The sequence below is a fragment of the Thunnus albacares genome, chromosome 11, assembly GCF_914725855.1.
Source record: "Thunnus albacares chromosome 11, fThuAlb1.1, whole genome shotgun sequence".
NCBI lineage: Eukaryota > Metazoa > Chordata > Actinopteri > Scombriformes > Scombridae > Thunnus > Thunnus albacares.
Genome location: NC_058116.1, coordinates 2,407,809 through 2,426,554, shown reverse-complemented (window position 1 = coordinate 2,426,554; position 18,746 = coordinate 2,407,809). Strand labels below are relative to the sequence as shown.

General features: G+C 40.0%; 1 protein-coding gene across 2 annotated transcripts in view; it reads right to left on the bottom strand.

The window, feature by feature from the left end:
* plekhm3 (pleckstrin homology domain containing, family M, member 3) overlaps nucleotides 1-10,001 on the bottom strand; it is a 48,718-nt gene extending 38,717 nt beyond the window's left edge. Inside the window, exons 1-2 of one of the 2 annotated variants that reach the window (XM_044366188.1) lie at nucleotides 9,924-10,001; nucleotides 6,334-7,266 (exon numbers count right to left, since the gene is read on the bottom strand). In XM_044366188.1, coding sequence (XP_044222123.1) covers nucleotides 6,334-6,856 — 523 coding nt within the window. In that variant the 5' untranslated portion in view covers nucleotides 6,857-7,266; nucleotides 9,924-10,001. The other variant, XM_044366189.1, reaches the window with a different exon arrangement.
* Nucleotides 10,002-18,746: the final 8,745 nt, after the last annotated feature.

Below are 18,746 nucleotides of genomic sequence, written 5' to 3'. Positions count from 1 at the left end.
CTGCAAATCATTAAATAACCACTTCCTGAGCAGACAGGTTTACTTAAAAATAACAACAATCACTTATCCCCACCCCTCCACCAATCTCACAAACTAATTTCAATGTACACTCCCAGGAGAAGTGGTGTAATTGGCTGATATTGCATTTTGTTTTTCTTGACGTGCTGAATCAGTCAAGAAGGAAAAGGAAAACCTAAATCTCTTACAGCTCCTGTTAACTAGAGGGTGGCGAGTCAAGTGCCTCATCAATCTTATCAAAAACGGCAGTAGACACGGTGTCACTCCAGGTCTCAGACTTTGCATGTTAACAAACCTTTTGCTTAGGGAACAAATGAATATGCAAATAAGTTTAGCTGGAATCAAGTCGGGCTGATTGGCAGTCTTCACGCTTGGGAAGGTCGAGATGAGAATTAGGCTTGTGTGCGGTGGGGGAAACTGCTTGGTTCAATTAGCCGTCACATCCACCTGGTAGGTTTTGACATCACACCCTAGTAATAGTCTAATATACACACACACAAACCTTCAGCCAGAATTAACACTTCGCTCTCAGCGCTGAAAACTAACTCTTCAGTACAACTGCCCTCAAGTCCATCAAGACATAGAACACAACCCCCCGCTTCAGCCTTAAACAAGCAACCTCACCCACTGATTACAAAGCCAATCATGCCGTTTTACAATCTAACAGACTCCCATGGTTTCCTGGATACCAACGCACATATAGACTGAACATGAAAAAGCAGGAAAAAGCACCTGCAGCCACACACCAGTCCACCATCCAACTGCTTTCTAAAGTGCAGCGCTTGTCCTGTTCAGGAAGCCTATCCCAGCATGCACTAGGCAAGACATAGGGTACAATCTGGACAGGTCACCAGTCTATAAAAGGGCTAACACATACACAGGCAAACATATTCACATCTACAGGTAAATTTAGAGTTCTCTTAAAGTAAGTACCTAGTCATCAATCAGTGTCAACTTGTAAAAGCAGCTTCTGAGAAGTCTATAAAGGCGGGCACGTGTGTGTGTGTCTTTTGGGACTAAGTACAGTGGTAAATTCTTAAGTTGAGTGAGGAATTTAGAGGAGAAAATATGAGTAATGTGTTACAGTGCCTTCAGAAAGAACCGGAAATGAAATTTAGAGGCCACGAGTGCATGCAAAGTCAGTATAAAGTCCCGAATGAAGGTAAGCAGATGGAGAGTTGGCTTTAGGTGTCATAAACGCATCCAATTAACTTTCATCATTAACAAAAAGATGTTCACAGTTTCATTTTCATAGGAAGACATGAGCAAAAAAAAAGTGGAAATTGAGTGAAACTGAATGTGTGGTGAAGTGTGACTATACACACACACACCTGCTCAACACACATTCAATACCACATTGTGCGTCACAGGACTCGTTCCATTGGTTGTAATAATAAACATGGACTGAAGAAATTCCAGAGATCAAAAAAGCATAAATAGCTAGGGAGGAAGTCACTCTTTTTGTATGTCAGAAACTCACTACCTCTTTGGATTTTGCTGTCTGTTTTATGTCACATTTATAATATAATAATAAGGGGGCAGCTGTGGCTCAGGAGGTAGAGCAGGTCGTCCACTAATTGGAAGATCGGTGGTGAATGGGTGAATGTGATTCGTAGTGTGAAAGCGCTTTGAGTGGTCACAGGACTAGAAAGGCGCTATACAAGTACAGTCAATAATCTTTGGATTATTTCATTTCATTAACTGAAGGAGTTCTTTTGCTTAATATTATTAGGAAACACTCCATAAATGTTCATTGTTATGCAGATGATACCCAATTATATTTATCAATGAAGCCTGATGAAACCAATCAGTCAAATAAACTCCAAGCATGCCTTAAGGACATAAAGACCTGGATGACCTGCAATTTTCTACTGCTAAACTCAGATAAAACTGAAGTTATTGTGCTTGGCCCTAAACACCTTAGAAACACATTATCTAATGATATAGCTACTCTGGATGGCATTACCCTGGCCTCCAACAACACCGTAAGGAATCTGGGAGTTATCTTTGATCAGGATATGTCCTTTAACTCCCACATAAATCAAATTTCAAGGGCTGCCTTTTTCACTTACGTAATATCGCAAAAATCAGGCACATCCTGCCCCAAAAAGAAAAGAAAAACTAGTCCATGCATTTGTTACTTCTAGGCTGGATTATTGCTATTCCTTATTATCAGGCTGCCCTAACAAGTCTCTAAAGACTCTCCAGCTGGTCCAGAATGCAGCTGCACATGTACTAACAAAAACTAGAGATCACATTTCTCCCATTTTAGCTTCGCTACATTGGCTTCCTATAAAATCTAGAATATAATTTAAAATCCTTCTCCTAACTTACAAAGCCCTTAATGGTCAGGCACCATCATATCATGAAGAGCTCATAGTACCGTATTATCCCACTAGAACACTGCGCTCCCAGTATGCAGGCTTACTGGTGGTCCCTACAGTCTTTAAAAGTAGAATGGGAGGCAGAGCCTTCAGCTATCAGGCTCTTGTGGAACCATCTTCCAGATTCGTTCCGGGGTGCAGACACCCTCTCTATGTTTAAGAGTGGGATTAAAACTTTCCTTTTTGATAAAGCTTATAGTTAGGGCCGACCAGGCTTGCCTTGGATCAGCCCTTAGTTATGCTGCTATAGGCCTAGACTGCTGAAGGACTTCCCATGATGCACTGAGCTCCATCTGCATGCATTCATGTAACATCAATGCATGTCACTAACTTTGCTTCTTCCCCGGAGTTTTTTGTGCTTTCTCATCTCGCAGGAATCCTGGGATGCAGGCCAAGCCTTTGCGGTTCTTCGCAGTCCTGTTGGCACCTTTCCCTGGCTATTGCTACTTATACTTATTGTTATTATTATGATTGTTGTTATTCTGTAGTACTAACCAGTAACATACTATAATAGCAGTGAAGATCAAATTGTATTAGTCACAGTCTGAACACATGTTCAGGCCCATATTTAGTGACAGTCATAGCGCAACAGAATGTATTATGTGTCATTCTTTTCTAGGAAATTTGGCCGATGCACCTGAAATTGACTCAGCTAAGATGTAAGACCTTGGTGATGCTACATTCAGCAGGTCATGAGCCATAACAAAACACCGTTGCCATGGCGACACATCCTTCGCCATGAAATACGATGCTGTTTTTCAGGGACAAGGGATGGGTCCACAGTCACGAAACTTGGCACACATGTCTGGAGTGACACCAGTTAAAATCCTGGATAATCTTCATTTACATAGGCGTGGCAATATGGCTCAACAGCGCCCCCTTGAAAATTTCAAAATTGTAGCCAGAATCACTCAAAATCAGTGTGTGTCATCTACACTAGTATATGATCAAAAGTTATCAAAAGATTTAGCTAGCGTTGAAGCATGTGGCCATGACGTGGCGTTGAGTTTTGACGTTTCGCCATGACAGACGAAATTGCTATAACTTTAGTGTAAATGCTGGAATCTACACCAAACTTTACATGTTTGATAAGACTCCCAGCCTGAACACGTCTTCATACCAATATTCAGTCAGTGATGCAAACTGGCTCCATAGCGCCCCCTACGAAATTTCAATGCAGCACCAGCAGCAGGTAAAATAGCGGACAAAGGAAGTGATGTTAACCTCCTTCTTTCATTATCTGAAAACAGCCCAGGTCTGGAGACATCTACATGCCTGTGGCTGAAGCCCTTCGACTGCACCCGACTTGACGTACACAGGGGCACCAGGGCCCAATCATCGCCGCTTGCAGCTTTAATTTTTATTGATTTTTATATCCTTCAATTTGTTGGCACACTCTCTCTCTACAAACACCAAACAGTGTTTCATATGAATGAATGAATAAGTGATTCAGAGGTTTGGAGACTGATGTGTTGAAGATGGTAAGACAAGGCTATTTTATCAACAGTTTTCAGCAGGGATGTCCCAATCAAGTTTTTTGTCCCAGATCCTAGTTGTTTAAGACCGGGTGTCTGCTGATACTGAATCCGAGCTAATACTCATATCGTTGATTAAATGTATCTGACACACTGAAATAATGCAGCTGTAGACTACTAAACTTGGCACACCTTATTTTACACAAGCATCTTGATCTAAATACCAAAAGTCCTGTTTCAAAACTATTGAGTTGATCAACTTTAAATAGTGATCTGATGAAAGAAAGTTTATTTAGGAGAACGTGACGTGATCTGCTAGAGAGAGGACTTATCACTCTGTTGGAGTCGTGGGAACTACAAACCAGACAAGAGATCATTTTCATTTCTGGCCTGATTAACATTAATCTTTATATATAGCACATTTCTTTACAGATAAGCTCAATGCGCTTCACAGAGACATGTGTTTTTACTCAAAATGTGCAACCAAATATAGACCTATTATTTACAATAATAATTTGCAAGCTTTTGTAGTCTTTTTCACAATATCCTATGAGAGGAATGTTATGAAATAAAGAGCTTTAATAAAAGCATCACACACAGCCTGTTTGGTCCTGTATATACATGTATATTGGATCATCATTTCCATTTACCATCTAAACATCCCCAGCTGTCACTAATGGAAAGGCAAACACGCTACTTTTTTTTCCTCAATGTGAATGAAGAGATGTAGCGAGGCCGAGCTAAATCACTCTGCCTTCTGCTTATTACTGGCCTTTTCCTACCTCTCTCCTTTCAATACACATCGAGCCAAACTAAATAGCCTGATGCCTTTTCACACATATGCTAATACTAAATAATCCTGCCAGTATCAGGAGACGGGTAATTGGGTTCCCTCTTCTCTCGCCTCATTTGAGTCCATTTGCTGACAGGATTACAGGCTATTATCCCTCAGGATCCCTTAGGATCTCCTTAGGCCTTCAGATGGCCAAAACACACAAACAAATGGTGTGTGTGTGTGTGTGTGTGTGTGTGTATGTTTGTGTGTGTGTGTCCGTCTCTCTGCCTGAATACTGACTGTCATAGCACAGCTGTGTCATTTCAAGTTATCATCATCTTCTATCATTATTGCTTCTCTGAGGATGCTTCAACATAAGTACAGCATACGCCCCGATCTGCAGCACAAATAGTCCAGGACTTCTGTCCTGCCAAAGCCTCTCAAGGCTGAGAAAGCTTTCCAGTGACTGGACGGTTGATCAGTACACATCAGAGGAGGTAATACATGTATCTGACAGGTAGAGACAGACATATTGCCTAGAATTAAGAATACCTCAGTTTTAATGAGTTGGTTACCAAAGGACATGACATCATGTTTAATAAGTCAAGGAGACAACGGCTCTCCATGCCACAAACGCCCAATTAGGCAAATCCATTGAGGGTCAGGTCACCTAAATTACAGAGCACATATGTCTAACAGGTCTACCACTGACCCTCGTACTGCCTCCTAAATACAACGTAGATTAATGCTGTTTAGTTTAGCGAGTTTGGATACTGAGGATAATCCAGAGACCTCACTGAAGACACATTTCACTTTTCTACCTTTAAGGTCAGTTACATTCAAATAGGGCTAAGCAATAATGTCTCATATCATAGTATATGTAATATATATAATGATATAGTATATTTTCTGCCAATTCAATTGAGAAACCACTTATAGATTAACAATCTGAAACAACTAGATAATTAAGGTATTTCATCAGACTCATCTACAATTCCAATACTGCCATGAAGAAGCACTACTTATTGAAACACAACATTGTTGTAATGGCCTTATGTAACCAGAGATATTGTGATTTTGGGCTATTTAAATAAATTTGACTTGATTTTATTTTACAGGATAGATAACTCAGTATAAACTCTACAATCTCTAAAAATTCACTCATGTCCATTGTCCCACAGTATATTTCATCAAATCACCCAGCCTTATTTTCCAATGGAAACTGCTGACAACAAAAGAGAAAAAAGTGAAGTGAAAAACACTAATATATAAGTCAAAAAGATAATATAAGTTTCAGCATTTATGCAAAATAAGAGAGAACATGGAAATAATGTGCAAAAAGTCTACTTTGATGCCAAATCATTGCAGTTTTTTATCATCTTTGAATCTATATTTGTTCATTGATTACTCTATGAAATGTAAGAAAACAGTTAAAAATGCTCAACATTTCCCAAAGCGACGTCCTAAAATAGCTTGTGTTGTCTGCTCAACTGTCCAAAATTATTATCAACATAACTGATTGATCAAAATAAAAGCTTATCCCAACTTTTGCAATTTTTAAGTGATTCATCTTTTCAGCTCTTTCACAGACCTAAAAGATTCAGACTAACACATCTATAATCAGTATATCTACATCAGATCACACACAGACCCAAACACAGTGTGCCGTATGTGAACTCACCCTCTTGCTGGTGGTTGAGGATCATGTTCTTCAAGGTGTTGCAGTCGATGGTGGGCAGTCCGTTGTCGGTGTAGGCAGACGGCCGGTAGTTGACGTCTGATCTTGACCGGCTGTGTCCCTTCTTGAAGGCAGAGTTGGATGAGGAGTTAGCGGTGTTATTGGTACACTCCTTGGTATGGGCTGCCAGGTCGTTGGTGGAGCGTGCTCGGCTCCTCTTGCCGTGCCTCAAGCCCATGCCCAGCCCCAACACGCTGAAGTTGTCGGCCCATGCCAGGCCTAAGGGCCCCACCTCCGGCTGCTCTCCAGCCAGGAGGCTCCACACACCGCTGGAGCTCAGTTTCCCCAACGCGGCACTGGAGACCTCTTGCAACTGCTTCGGCTGCCTGGGAGGCTGGAGGCTCCCTGTCTGAGCTTGGCTCGGACCTTGGCCTTGTATCCCATCCATGCAGTGGATGAAGTCCTCGGTAGCCTCCAGAGCCGGGCTGATATCTCCCACCATGTCAAGTTGCTCAAGGCCCTCCATGGCTGGGCCTTCCCCTGAGCTGAAAATCTCACAACTAGATAGCTTTCCAAAATGGGCACAAAAACCCTGTTAGCAGCATCCACATGTCCAACAAACAAATCTAGCAGTCAGCTGGACAAATGCGAGTCTTTCAGGCATGTGGGCAAGCAAGGAAGGGGTGAAGAAGATCCAAGCAGCCTGCAGGCTTCACGAACTGCTGTCTGAAGCCAAGTCCTGCTCTCTGCCTCAAGACAGGGCCTTCATCCAGGGCTTACAGCCTTCCTTTTCTATGGGATGTCTCTACCTCTTGAGGGGAAAGCTACTGAAGCTTAATGCCAGAGCTAAACAGGACTGTTCAAGGGCTGGAGACAAATTCTTGCGTTTTGGCTCGTCTGTGGCTGTGAAGTCAGTGAAGACTGTTTGTGGCTTCACTGTAACAAAAGGAAAGAGAGAAAGAGGAAACGGTAAAAAGGAAGCATGCCGAACAAATATAAAGAATGGAAACACAGCCACCAGAAAAGGGTAGTTATTCATAGATACATAAAAAATAGACTCATGTTCCAAATGATTTCTTGAAGTAAAAATAAAGGCTTTGAAAAGATAAAAGTTCAAAGATTTTGAAGTCTTGTCTGACAACTTGAAGCATCCTGCTACTGTACCTGCCCACCTACAGTCCCCTCATCAAACTGAGACCAGAGCTTCACAGATTCCTCCTCAGCAGCAGCAGCAGCAGCAGCAGCAGCATCATCCTCTCTCACATGTCCTGATGAAATAATACTGAACTTCCTCCTCAGCTGCTTATCACTGGACTGGGCAGGCAGAGAGGAAGCAGGCCAGGGGTGGGGTTGCCATCCATCTGCCTGACCGCCTGTCTCTTCTTATTCCCTCCACTCCTCTGTCTCTCTCTCTCTCTCTATATGTCTTTCTTTCTCATATGTGCTCTCTCTCTCCCTCTCATTGATTTTCTTCTCCTCCACGGCTCAGGCTCTTTTACTTTTCCCCGCATATGAATTTTTTAAAAGGCCATTACATCACTGTAATCCAATTTCTAGTAGAGCCGGGCGATATATTGAATATTTACGATTTATCCATGATCATTTGTTGACGATACAAAAGAGGATATTAGCGTAGATGTCCCGGTGATGTTTATGTTTTGTTTGGGGACTTGGGGACAAGGCTAGCAGCTTTTCTGACACATCCATGGTTAATGTGTCTCCATCACTAACACTCACTAGTTTACATTTTAAATGAACACACAGTATGACCCTGTATGTACTCATGAGACTGTATACGCATTTTACCATGACATCATCTTCCTACAGATACAGCTCTGATCTTACTGAGCAAGTCATCAAGATGAATTAGTCATCGAGCTTCCCACTGAACACCCGTTGACTCACACATGCTGTCAAGCCATTACCGTCAACTATGCAGAAGCACATTAGAATAATTAGTAAAAGTCCACTCATATCAAAACCCAAGTACAAGTCTCTTTATCTTCAATAGACAACTTTTGAAAAAAAAATGTCTAAAATCTGACCTGGAGACTGTGGTCACCATGAGGAAAACATCTGAATGAACAAAACTCAACAAATCAAATACTTACACCAACAAAATATCAAATTGTTTAATTTTACTAAAATCTAAATACATCCAACTCTCACCACCATTGCCCTAAATGTGTACATCCCAAAGGTTATATCTGCTTTAGCCTGATAATTAGATTGAATTACTATTTATTTTCTTTCCCTGCTTTGTTTGAATGTACAGTTTTTGAATCCCTGAACAGAATCTGAGATGTTGACAGCAATTCAGAGGTCTGGAACCAGGCTCCATCTACTTGGGGTTTTGCACAGATTTATAAAATTAACAAAATTCATTTTTATGAATTTAACAAAAATATTTTATCTGGTCCTTTATGTGAAAGCTTTACGGCACCTTCTATCAAACTTAAATAAAGCATTATTCTTTTTTAGGAAGTCAGACAGGTACAGTTTAAAAAGAAGTATGTGTTATTTGGTTAGAGCCTGAATTAGCCACAACAAATTCATCATATACATTTAACACCACTCTGATGTCATACTCAGGTTGTAGCAACATGTTTGGAATTTTATTCACAATTTACTATTATAGTAATTCTGTCTATTACATAATAAAAGCTCATAACTCTGTGATTCAAATACAGAAAACATGAGCACAGTGTGCAATGTGAGGTTCTCTTGTGGTTGCTGACTCAGGTCTTTGTCCACCAAAACAACACAGTCAGAGAGCAGCTTTTTTGTGTGTGTTTGTCCTGTAAATGCAGCACATTTTGTTTTTACTCTTTTACTTTATCCAAATGAAAACTCACATCTATAATTACCTTTTTATGCACCCATACACTTCAGATGCTTTTTAAAATGTTTTTATACTTTGGTCCTAAGAGGAATTGTTTGTCACTCAGCTGTTATTCTTAACATGATAAACATGATATTGAATGTTGATATACAGGTTAATTACATCTTCAATTCAAAGTGAGAACTTACATCATGGAGACTGAATGTAACTATTGCCTGTTAGCTTAACTCGTCCTTAATTACTTTTAATACACAATGTTACCAAAGTTTATTCTGACTAGAAGCAGTCAGAAATAAAACAAACCCGACTGGAGCGTCAGTACAGTCGTTTACAGTGTGTGTTTGTGTGTGTCAGCAGTAAACACTGGCAGAGGTGAAGCCACGGTCAGCCTACTGCTTTGCTACCGTGACTTGCTACGTGAGCTAGCTCGCTAATACATCTTATTTATCACGACACTTCTACATAAATATTAGAAATGGATGAATCATTCAGAGGGTTGGCTGACAAAATGCTGAGAAAGGCTGAGAAAGGCCTCTTCTGTTCCCAGCTGATGTGATGGGAGCCGGGGTGCTAGTTAGCTGGAAGCTAACGGCTACCCTCTCTCCATCCGTGAGCAATGTCACTCCAGTAGAAGATAAAACTGCTCACTCACTCACATCATGAGCATTACGTCTCCGTGGAGCTTTACTGGTATTGTGTTGGGGTAAAGCCGGGGCAGAGCAGGAGATATAGAACATAAATCGGGACTCACCTTACTGTGTTTACCATTATGTCATTTGCTAGTCCGTCAGCGATAAAGTCCTCCGACAGCAACAGGACGAAGGTTCCGTGTAACGGTTTTGCACTGTAACGTCACACAGTACTGCATGTAGTATGCACAATGTTAGTTACTAATTACATGCACCAAACACGGTTCAGTACTTTATAGATGTCATTGAGGGCAAAACTACAGACATAAAATTATATTTTACGAAATAAATGTTTATGGATAATTATAGAAAATAGCATGAATTAACCAATAAATGGTGAGATAGTTCAGCAAATTATTCAAACTCAACTCAGGGCTTCTTTTTTTCATTTATACGGGAACTAGATCCCATATATAGCTTCCACGTTAATCTTTTGCCCTGAAAATACCTCCCAAAAATAGGAGGAGGAGAAAAAAACAAATCAGGAAACATATTCTTTTAAAAACATGATGCAATAAAAATAATAATAATAAAAGGCACACGTGACAAACAAGAGAATACATAGCTATAATGGTGAGGACAATTTGTACAGTCATCACCATCACTGTCTCAATCAATGCATGACTATTGAATGTAATTTCATCATTCTACTATTACTTCTAATACTGGAGTTTGGCTTTATTGCTCTGTAGAATTTTTCATTCGAAAATCTTTTGGCAAACGTTTATTTTCATCTCATCTTTCTCATTAAACCCTCATGACATGTTGGAAATATGCTAAGCCATTACTGTGTTGTTATTTATATTCTTCATTTCATTGCTACCTGTAGTTGCAATGATGGAACAGCTACACAGGGATAAAAACATGTTCCTCATTTGATCCTTTTTTTTTTTACATTTACTCATTCTCTGTTCCCCACTTGTGTTACACATAGGTCATTTTCATTATTTTCACTCTCATGAAATGGGATAAAAAATCCCTAAATGGCATCATCAGTACCTTGAGTGATAGCAGGGGGGTGGTGCATTTATTTAGTCTCACAAAGAAAGCTCATGACACACATCTACACATGAATCTGACCAAGATGGGAAGAGGACTGGAGAGTGGAGGAAAAGCAGAGATGGAGAATAGTTTTCCCCTTAATGGACTGCTTGAAGCTTTCCCTGCACCCAACAAGTCTACTTTGTGGTAATATCATAATTTGTTTGGTAATATGCACCAATAAAGCACAATTAAAACTGAAATGGTGAGGACTTAAGGTCGGCCCTGCTTTTTACCCAGTCTATAGGCCTTACAGAGGAGCCTGTGTCAAAGTTTAATATGTTTAATATTTCAACAGGCTTTATGTTGAAACTGTGCTTACACTGTGCATAAATTATCCATAAAGTGTTTCAAGTGTGACAAATTAACACATAGACACAACAAACAGTAATTATGGGGAGGAACATGCATATTTTGCCCCAGAGCCCCCTGCTGGGTTAATCCTGCTCTCGTCTTGGAAAATTAAATGAAACAATAAGATGTATAGGATGTAATTATTTAATACTATAACACTAATTGTTAAAGAATATTATTGCTTCAAACTGATAAATAGTGCATAATTATAGTCTGAAATCATGTTTGAGGCATAATGAATCTGTTCAGAATAATATTCTGAAGAAAACACTGGAAAAATGTAATTTTCTGGATGTTTTGTAGGAAAAAAGGTATATTTGATGATTCCAAATATCACCACAAGTTACTGATTACCAGTGGCTCCAATTCAAGAAATATCATTAGAGGCTTTCAAAAGCCCATTTGAGGAAACCCCAGTTGTACCCCCTCCTTCTCTTCCTTTCTCTGAATGGTCTTTGTCTGGATTTGTTTAAAAAGTTCTCCTCAGTGAAAGAGAGGAGGGCCAGGACAGCCTAATGGGCTCTACTATGTTACTCTCTCTGCACCATTGTTGCAGGATAATAGTCCTACATGTCTCAGATATAAATTGATCCATACTGAGCCAAACACACAGGACTCTCCCTGTCACCTGGCTCACAAAGCTTTCTTTACTGATATTTTCACCTTTGAGGACTGTCAGCATTTTATTCAGTGTGCCATCAAATGTTTCTGTTTTTCCTTGAATTTGGACAAATCATTTTCTGCTGTAAGTCAATAAAGAAACATTTTGTTCTTTTTTAGGGAAAATTGTATTAAATTCAGCCCTTTTGTTTCCCATTTCCTTTCAGTTTTTTTTGCATTTTAATACATCATAATTGTACATAAAAAGGCAAGAATTTAGGTCCACTGTCTTTAACAATATAGCTGTCTGAGCTTTATAAACCCTTTTAGGCTATGTGTATGTGCCTCATTGTAGGGATGGATGCCACAAATAAGCATCGACTTTAGAAATAAGACCATCTTTGTCTACAAGGCTTCATCATTTTCCATTAAACAGTCCCTTCCCTTGACTCATACACTCAGTCTCTCTCTGTCCTGTCAGTCTTGCCTATTTCCTTCTTTATTTTGATCACAGCATCTCCTAGTGATGACTAAATTATGATTAGATGTGCAGTGCTTTCATCTGTCTAGTGTGTTGTCTAATTCTGCCCCCCCCCCCTCCCCCCTCAACCCTCTCAAACCGCCACCCCGACCCCCCAAACACACACAACACAATAGCTGTCTACCTCGACTCACTCACCCGCTATTGAAGAGCAGAGTGGCTGCTTGGTCCCCATGGAAACACTGCGCGTGTATGTGTGTGTCCAGTAAATGTTTCTCCCTCACTCAGATTAAGTTGGACATGCACACACACAAAAACACAGGCTAATGTTTTAATATGCAAATAATCTGCTTTCTTTTAATGCATCCTGTGTACTGCTGCATTATAAATGTTTATATGAACTGAGGGGGTTAAGATGGCGAGTACTTGTAACACGATACAGCGAAGCTTAAAGCCACAGATGTGTTTGTTCATGAGAAAGAACGTGCAGGAGTAAGTGCTGCCGTTATTAAGGAAAGCATTGCTCATTACACACAAAAAAGCAAAAAACTTGGATGGATGGAAACTGTAAACTTTTCTAGTCTTTGGTCTTACTCTCATTCAAAAAGCCTCAACTTCTCTCTAGAAATAGTAAGTCATTATTTTTTTCAACGAGTCATTATGGTCTCAATCTCTAAATTCAGTCCCTCTAATAAGTGTGCCGGTGGACATTTTGGAAATTATTGCTCTGTTAGTAAGATTTGAAGACTTATAGCAGCTTTGATGTCTGCTGTGTGGGTGTTGATTGACAGCTGTGATTGACAGTTGGCTCACCCTCTGATCTCCCCGCACTGAGTCGGACTATTGTAACAATATTTCACTAAGTTTAATGTTACTTGATAATACCTTCCCTGTTAGCACAATTTAGCTAAAGTAACTAATATTAGCCCAAGAGCACAGTGCTAAGTGTTCCCAGTAAGCTAGCATTAGCTTGGGTACAAGGCAGCAGGGTGTGTCTCCAGAGCGTGAAAGGCAACACCCTGCACTCCTTATTTGGAATGTCCTGGCTCCAAACGGAAAAGATGGCGCCAACCATAAGCAGCAACCCTTTGCTTCAAACGAACTCCAACGCAAACAAACGGGTGACGTCACACCTTGCTATGTCCATCTTTATATACAATCTATGGTTCAAACCTATAGTTGGTTTACTCTGGTCTGAATCAGTGGTTGAGTTGGTACACTGGTTGCGTTTTGTTCGTGGTTCAGATTCCCTTGACACAGAAAAAATTAAAGCAAACTAAAATGCATCACTAAAGTCATGAAAGAACATTCACTCCACTCATTGGTTAGTTGTGTCTGGGTCGGGAGCAAGAATGTTAAAACAGGAAGAAGTCCCAGATATCAAGAAGGCAACTTACTTCCTTGTTAGTCAACGTCAGTCCTCAATTCATTCATGCTAGCTCCTGGCTACGAGAACCGTTTAGCTCAAACTTACAGGGTACGTCTTTTAGTTGGGTCAGATCGAGTTTGATCATGCTCCGCAAACAAACCGCACCAGAATTAGTTTGAAAACCAGATCGAGATCACTTCCTCTAAAGGGTTTTGGTATGGTTGTTTTGGTCCACACCTGCTGTGTTCAGGAGGAAACAAACCAGAGTCTGATTCAACTGGACTAAATAATGCAGGTTTGAAAACCACCTAAATCAGAAGGATATATATCATCTGTAAGATGGCCATTTTGTGAAATCTCAGACTAAACTTGTCAGGCTCAGCACTACAATGAGAAACCTGGCTGAACTTTCCAAAATATACAACAAATGCATTCCAGAGAGAAAAAAACTGTATGCTCAGTCTAAAAAATGTAAGTCATCTATAGGAGTAAATGTCTATGAAGTTTCATATTTTATTAAAAACTCATTGCTGATCTGTAATCAACAAGCCTTTGCCATTTTCTCCTCAGTTTCTGTTAGTGGAGACATTCAGAGCTGCTAACCACCAGAGGAACCACTGTCACAGACACAAACATGTTCCCCACTTTCACAACAAATGCATCACATTTAGAAATAAATTCAAAATAAATAGAACACGAGCAAATTAAGAAACATATTCACCAATTTGACAACACATAAAGGAAATGCACTGTCAAGGCTTACAGAAATGCGGCACTTCATCATCACCATCATCATTTTATTTATTTAAAACCTTGGAAAACACATTGAGGGACAACCAACAACAGAGCGTCCAACCCAACAGAAGGTTCCAGGGCACACTAACACTAATGAACATGATAGTAATCAGTAAAAGGCTAGCACTAGCAGGTGTACAGATAATACATTCAATAATATTGGAATCACACCATCATTTGCTAATTTCAAACACTGAGGTCAATCTATTCATTCATTTTTAGGGTCTGCTGAAAACTTCCATGTTGTATGAGATTTGCAGATCCAAATGCTGCACATTTCAATGTAATGAAGATGTTTCCTTCAATTGCTTCTTAAAGTCTCACTCCACTCAAAAATATGTATATAATTTTCTTGTTCGAAGTTTGACCTTGGCTGTGCAGAGTAAAAAAGACTTTAAAGAAGTGTTTTCACATTAATCTGCTGAAGAAGGAAAGTTTCTCTGTGCTCATTTGAAATCTGAATTTAAGGCGTGTACTCACAAGCATGATGTGACAGCTAGTTTGGAGCCAATCATGGGCAAGTTTGCAACTGACACAAGTGTGATGTGGAAACTTGAAGCTTGAAGTTATTATTACACACTGAGAATTGGCTTTACAGTGAAGTAGGAGACATCTTGTGTCCAGAAGTTGAACTTTTGAAATGAATCATATTTGCATATTTATAGATTCTCGAATTTTTAATGAAGGAAAAAGAAATATCATTTTAAGGATTTTAACGAGATAATTTCTGAAAAAAACATATCAGACACAAGTTATTATTCAAAGTACTGTATTAACAAAGCACTGTCATAAACAAAGCCAAGAAGAATCTTTGGATTGTTATACTTGTTCAGCCTGAGGTGAAGCTAAGGCTGAAAATAGCCAGACCAGGACCAGGCAAGTTAGACTCATATAAACCTGTTGTAAAAAAGTAAGCCTGGCTTAACTGGTAATCATGTTTCATGAAACACTCCTCTGTGTTGTGTGTTGGCCTATTATATGATGATAGATGACTGTGAGGGATAGAAAAAGAGATTTAGATGATTTGGTGTGGTGTGGTTTCAGTGTGGAGCAGAGCTTTTACAAAATGATCTGACGAGTGACGTGTGGATGAACACCATTTGACAGGTAAACAGCATTTTCAGATTTATCTGGATTAGTGTGGACATGTGTGCATGTGTGTTTGTGGTTCATTGCACAAATACCAATCTGTGTGTGTGTGTGTGTGTGTTTGTGCGTGTGTATGTGTGACATCAGCCCTGGAACCACACGTCTCATTCACACCTAATGATCGCAGCCTCTCACTGGCAGCCTCTCTCCTCCCCGACCAAATCCAATTACTGGGGACAATAGAAACCGGCTCCAGGCTCAGGACTCCATCAGCTCCTCTGTGCTCCTGCTCCCTGCTCCGAGACTCCTGCTGGAACCCTAATCATGTCGAGGGTCCACAAGGGCCACAAAGTACACCCACAGATACAAGTACAAAGAGGAACACAAATACAAACACATATCAAACACAAATAAAACACACAAAGTACAACAACAGTGAAAAAAAGACTACAAGCAAATATGAATAAGAACAAACAACATACAAGTTAAGTCAAGTCAATTTTTTTTTGTATAGCCTAATATCACAAATCACAAATTTGCCTCAGAGTGCTTTACAGTCTGTACAGCAATACATCATCCTCTATCCTTAGACCCTCGATTTGAATAAGGAAAAAGTCCCTTGAAAATGGAAAAAGGGGAAGGACAAGAGCAACAGACAAGGGATGCCTCTCCCAGGATGGACAGATGTGCAATAGATGTTGTGTGTGCAGAATAGAACACAGATTACACAATACAGCACTGAATAAGATAACAAAATTATAATGGATTTATAATATATATATATGAAGAATGTAATGAAGAGGAAACCAAATAGCTGCAAGGTGCCACCAGAACAGAATAGGACCTGGGCCATGCGACAGACTACACATGCACACAGGGGAGACTCACATCACTCCATTCACATATATGAGCGAAGAGACAGGAAAAGACTTTAGGGATAAAGACATCATTCAGAGAGAGAGACAGAGACATGAGGTGAGGCAGAACTCCTGCTTGCCTGATATCAAACAGAACTAACAACTTGTTACACTCCATTTCCATCTTTAGTCTTATTGCCTCCACTCTAACCGAATTCCCTGAGGGAGAGGGATTCGATTTGGTCACCACTAAATGCTGGTGGTGACATGGTGGGTAATGTACTGCCAGTTGGGCGGTGCTTGGTTTTGGCTCGTCTGTTTTGGCAGCTGTGTCACAAACTTTCTCACATTACAGCTAAACAGTACACTAAAATACTGTATGGTCCTGAAAACATTTGAGACAAGAAATAGGCAACGCAGTAACAGAATCTTGATTCATATTTGATCAGCACTGCCTAGTTTATTCCTCCTTGGTTCCGGCGCACATCTTGACAACACTTGACAAAAGCTTGACAACAGCGTTAGTCCTGCCCGTGCCATTGATTAGCTAATCGTTAGTCCCCCAGTGGCACTCACTGGATCAATCGCTTTTTCAACCGAGAAACCACTGCTTCATTTCATGATGCCAGACCAGCAGAATCAGTCAACTTGACTCAGTGGAGTGGGCGAATCAAAGGTCTGGACCCAGGCAAAACTGCAGGATGGGGAACCAGATCCAAAACCTCAGAAAATGGAACCAACAGCTAGGGAAGCAGAGTTCCAAGATGGGTGCTGGTCCAGCAAAAGATGCCCGAGAGACAAGAGAGGACAGAAAGAGAAAATAAGGAGAGAGAGGGAGAGAGGAGAGAGGGGCACACACCTCGGATGCTCATGTACTTGTGGAAAAAAAGTTTGAGAGATGCATTGGTTATCAGAACAGTTGCAGTAATCAATAATCTCATTGACAGGACAGCTTTAATTCAGACAGTAACGAAGTTAGCAGAAGCACCTTAAAGTCTGATCTAACATGAATAGGAAGCCAATGAAGGGAAGCTAGAATTGGTGTAATATGGTCAAATTTTCTTCTTTTAGTTAAGATTCTAGCTGCAGAATTTTGTTTTTGGTAGCAACCTGGCTAACTGTTACCTCACCTATGCAAGCTAATGTTACCTTACTCTCATGCTGGCAAAATGCTGATGTAAAAAGCAAATATCCATTTTAATATCATAATAATTACAAAGCCGTAGTAACAGACTAGTGTAAACTTATAAATACATTTTAAAACTTTCATGTTGGACATAGCCCCTTGTAATTTAAGCATCTTCACACAGCCGATTTTACCTCCTGTTTTGTTTTTTTGTTTTTTTGTTTATATTTAGCAGGCATCAGGGCTCTCTGTGATGACATCACAAATGTTGATTTGCTGAGGCAGTTGTTGTCCTAGGGCTATCATACAAAATGTTGGTCTCAAGACAACAACCACTTGGCAAAATCAGGACATGCGCCCCTAGCCAAGGCACTGGCAAAAAGAACTGGAGTTGGTCCCCAGTCGCTGCACTGCAGCTGCCCATACTGCTCCTAGTGTGTGTGCATGGGATGGATCAAATACAGAGGATCAATTTCATTTCGATGTGTGTGAGTACTGAGAAATGACAATAAAGAAATCTTAATCTTACAGTGTTCAAAGGCTGCACTGAGATCCAGCGATAGAAGCACAAAGGTGGAATCTGAATCCAAAGCATATAACAGAAGCTAATGTAAACAAATGAAACAGTTGAGCAAAAAAACAATAAACACAAATGCAACACAAATAGAAACATGTGCAGACATGACACTGAATATTAACTTTTAATTATTATTAACTAACTTACAGTGCAAAACATTCAATTCTATACTAATCAAATCAGATTCTTACTGATGTCAATCCCACTCTATGCAAAACATTCACATTTTACAGCACCACACAATTCACATTTCAATGGCTCCATCTAGTGGCATATATATGGAACAACAACAGTTTATAGATGGAGCAGAATACATCAAGAATCCTCCTGACAAACCTTTTGAAAATCTATCAGTTACTTAAAAGATGCATCTCATCTAAAGGTCCATTTAGTAGCTTCTCTGGAGCTTGATTGTTCAAATTGAAACATATGTTTCTGTGAAAGAGCAAAAACAAACAATGACAGAGGAAGAATTGCCAGATTTCAGGTGCATGGGACTGAGTTTTCATGTTGACAAAACTTATTTAAGGTATTTTGAAGTGATGTTTTAGAAAGAGTCATTTTATAAGCTTTCTGGCAGCTGCAACCACAAGTTC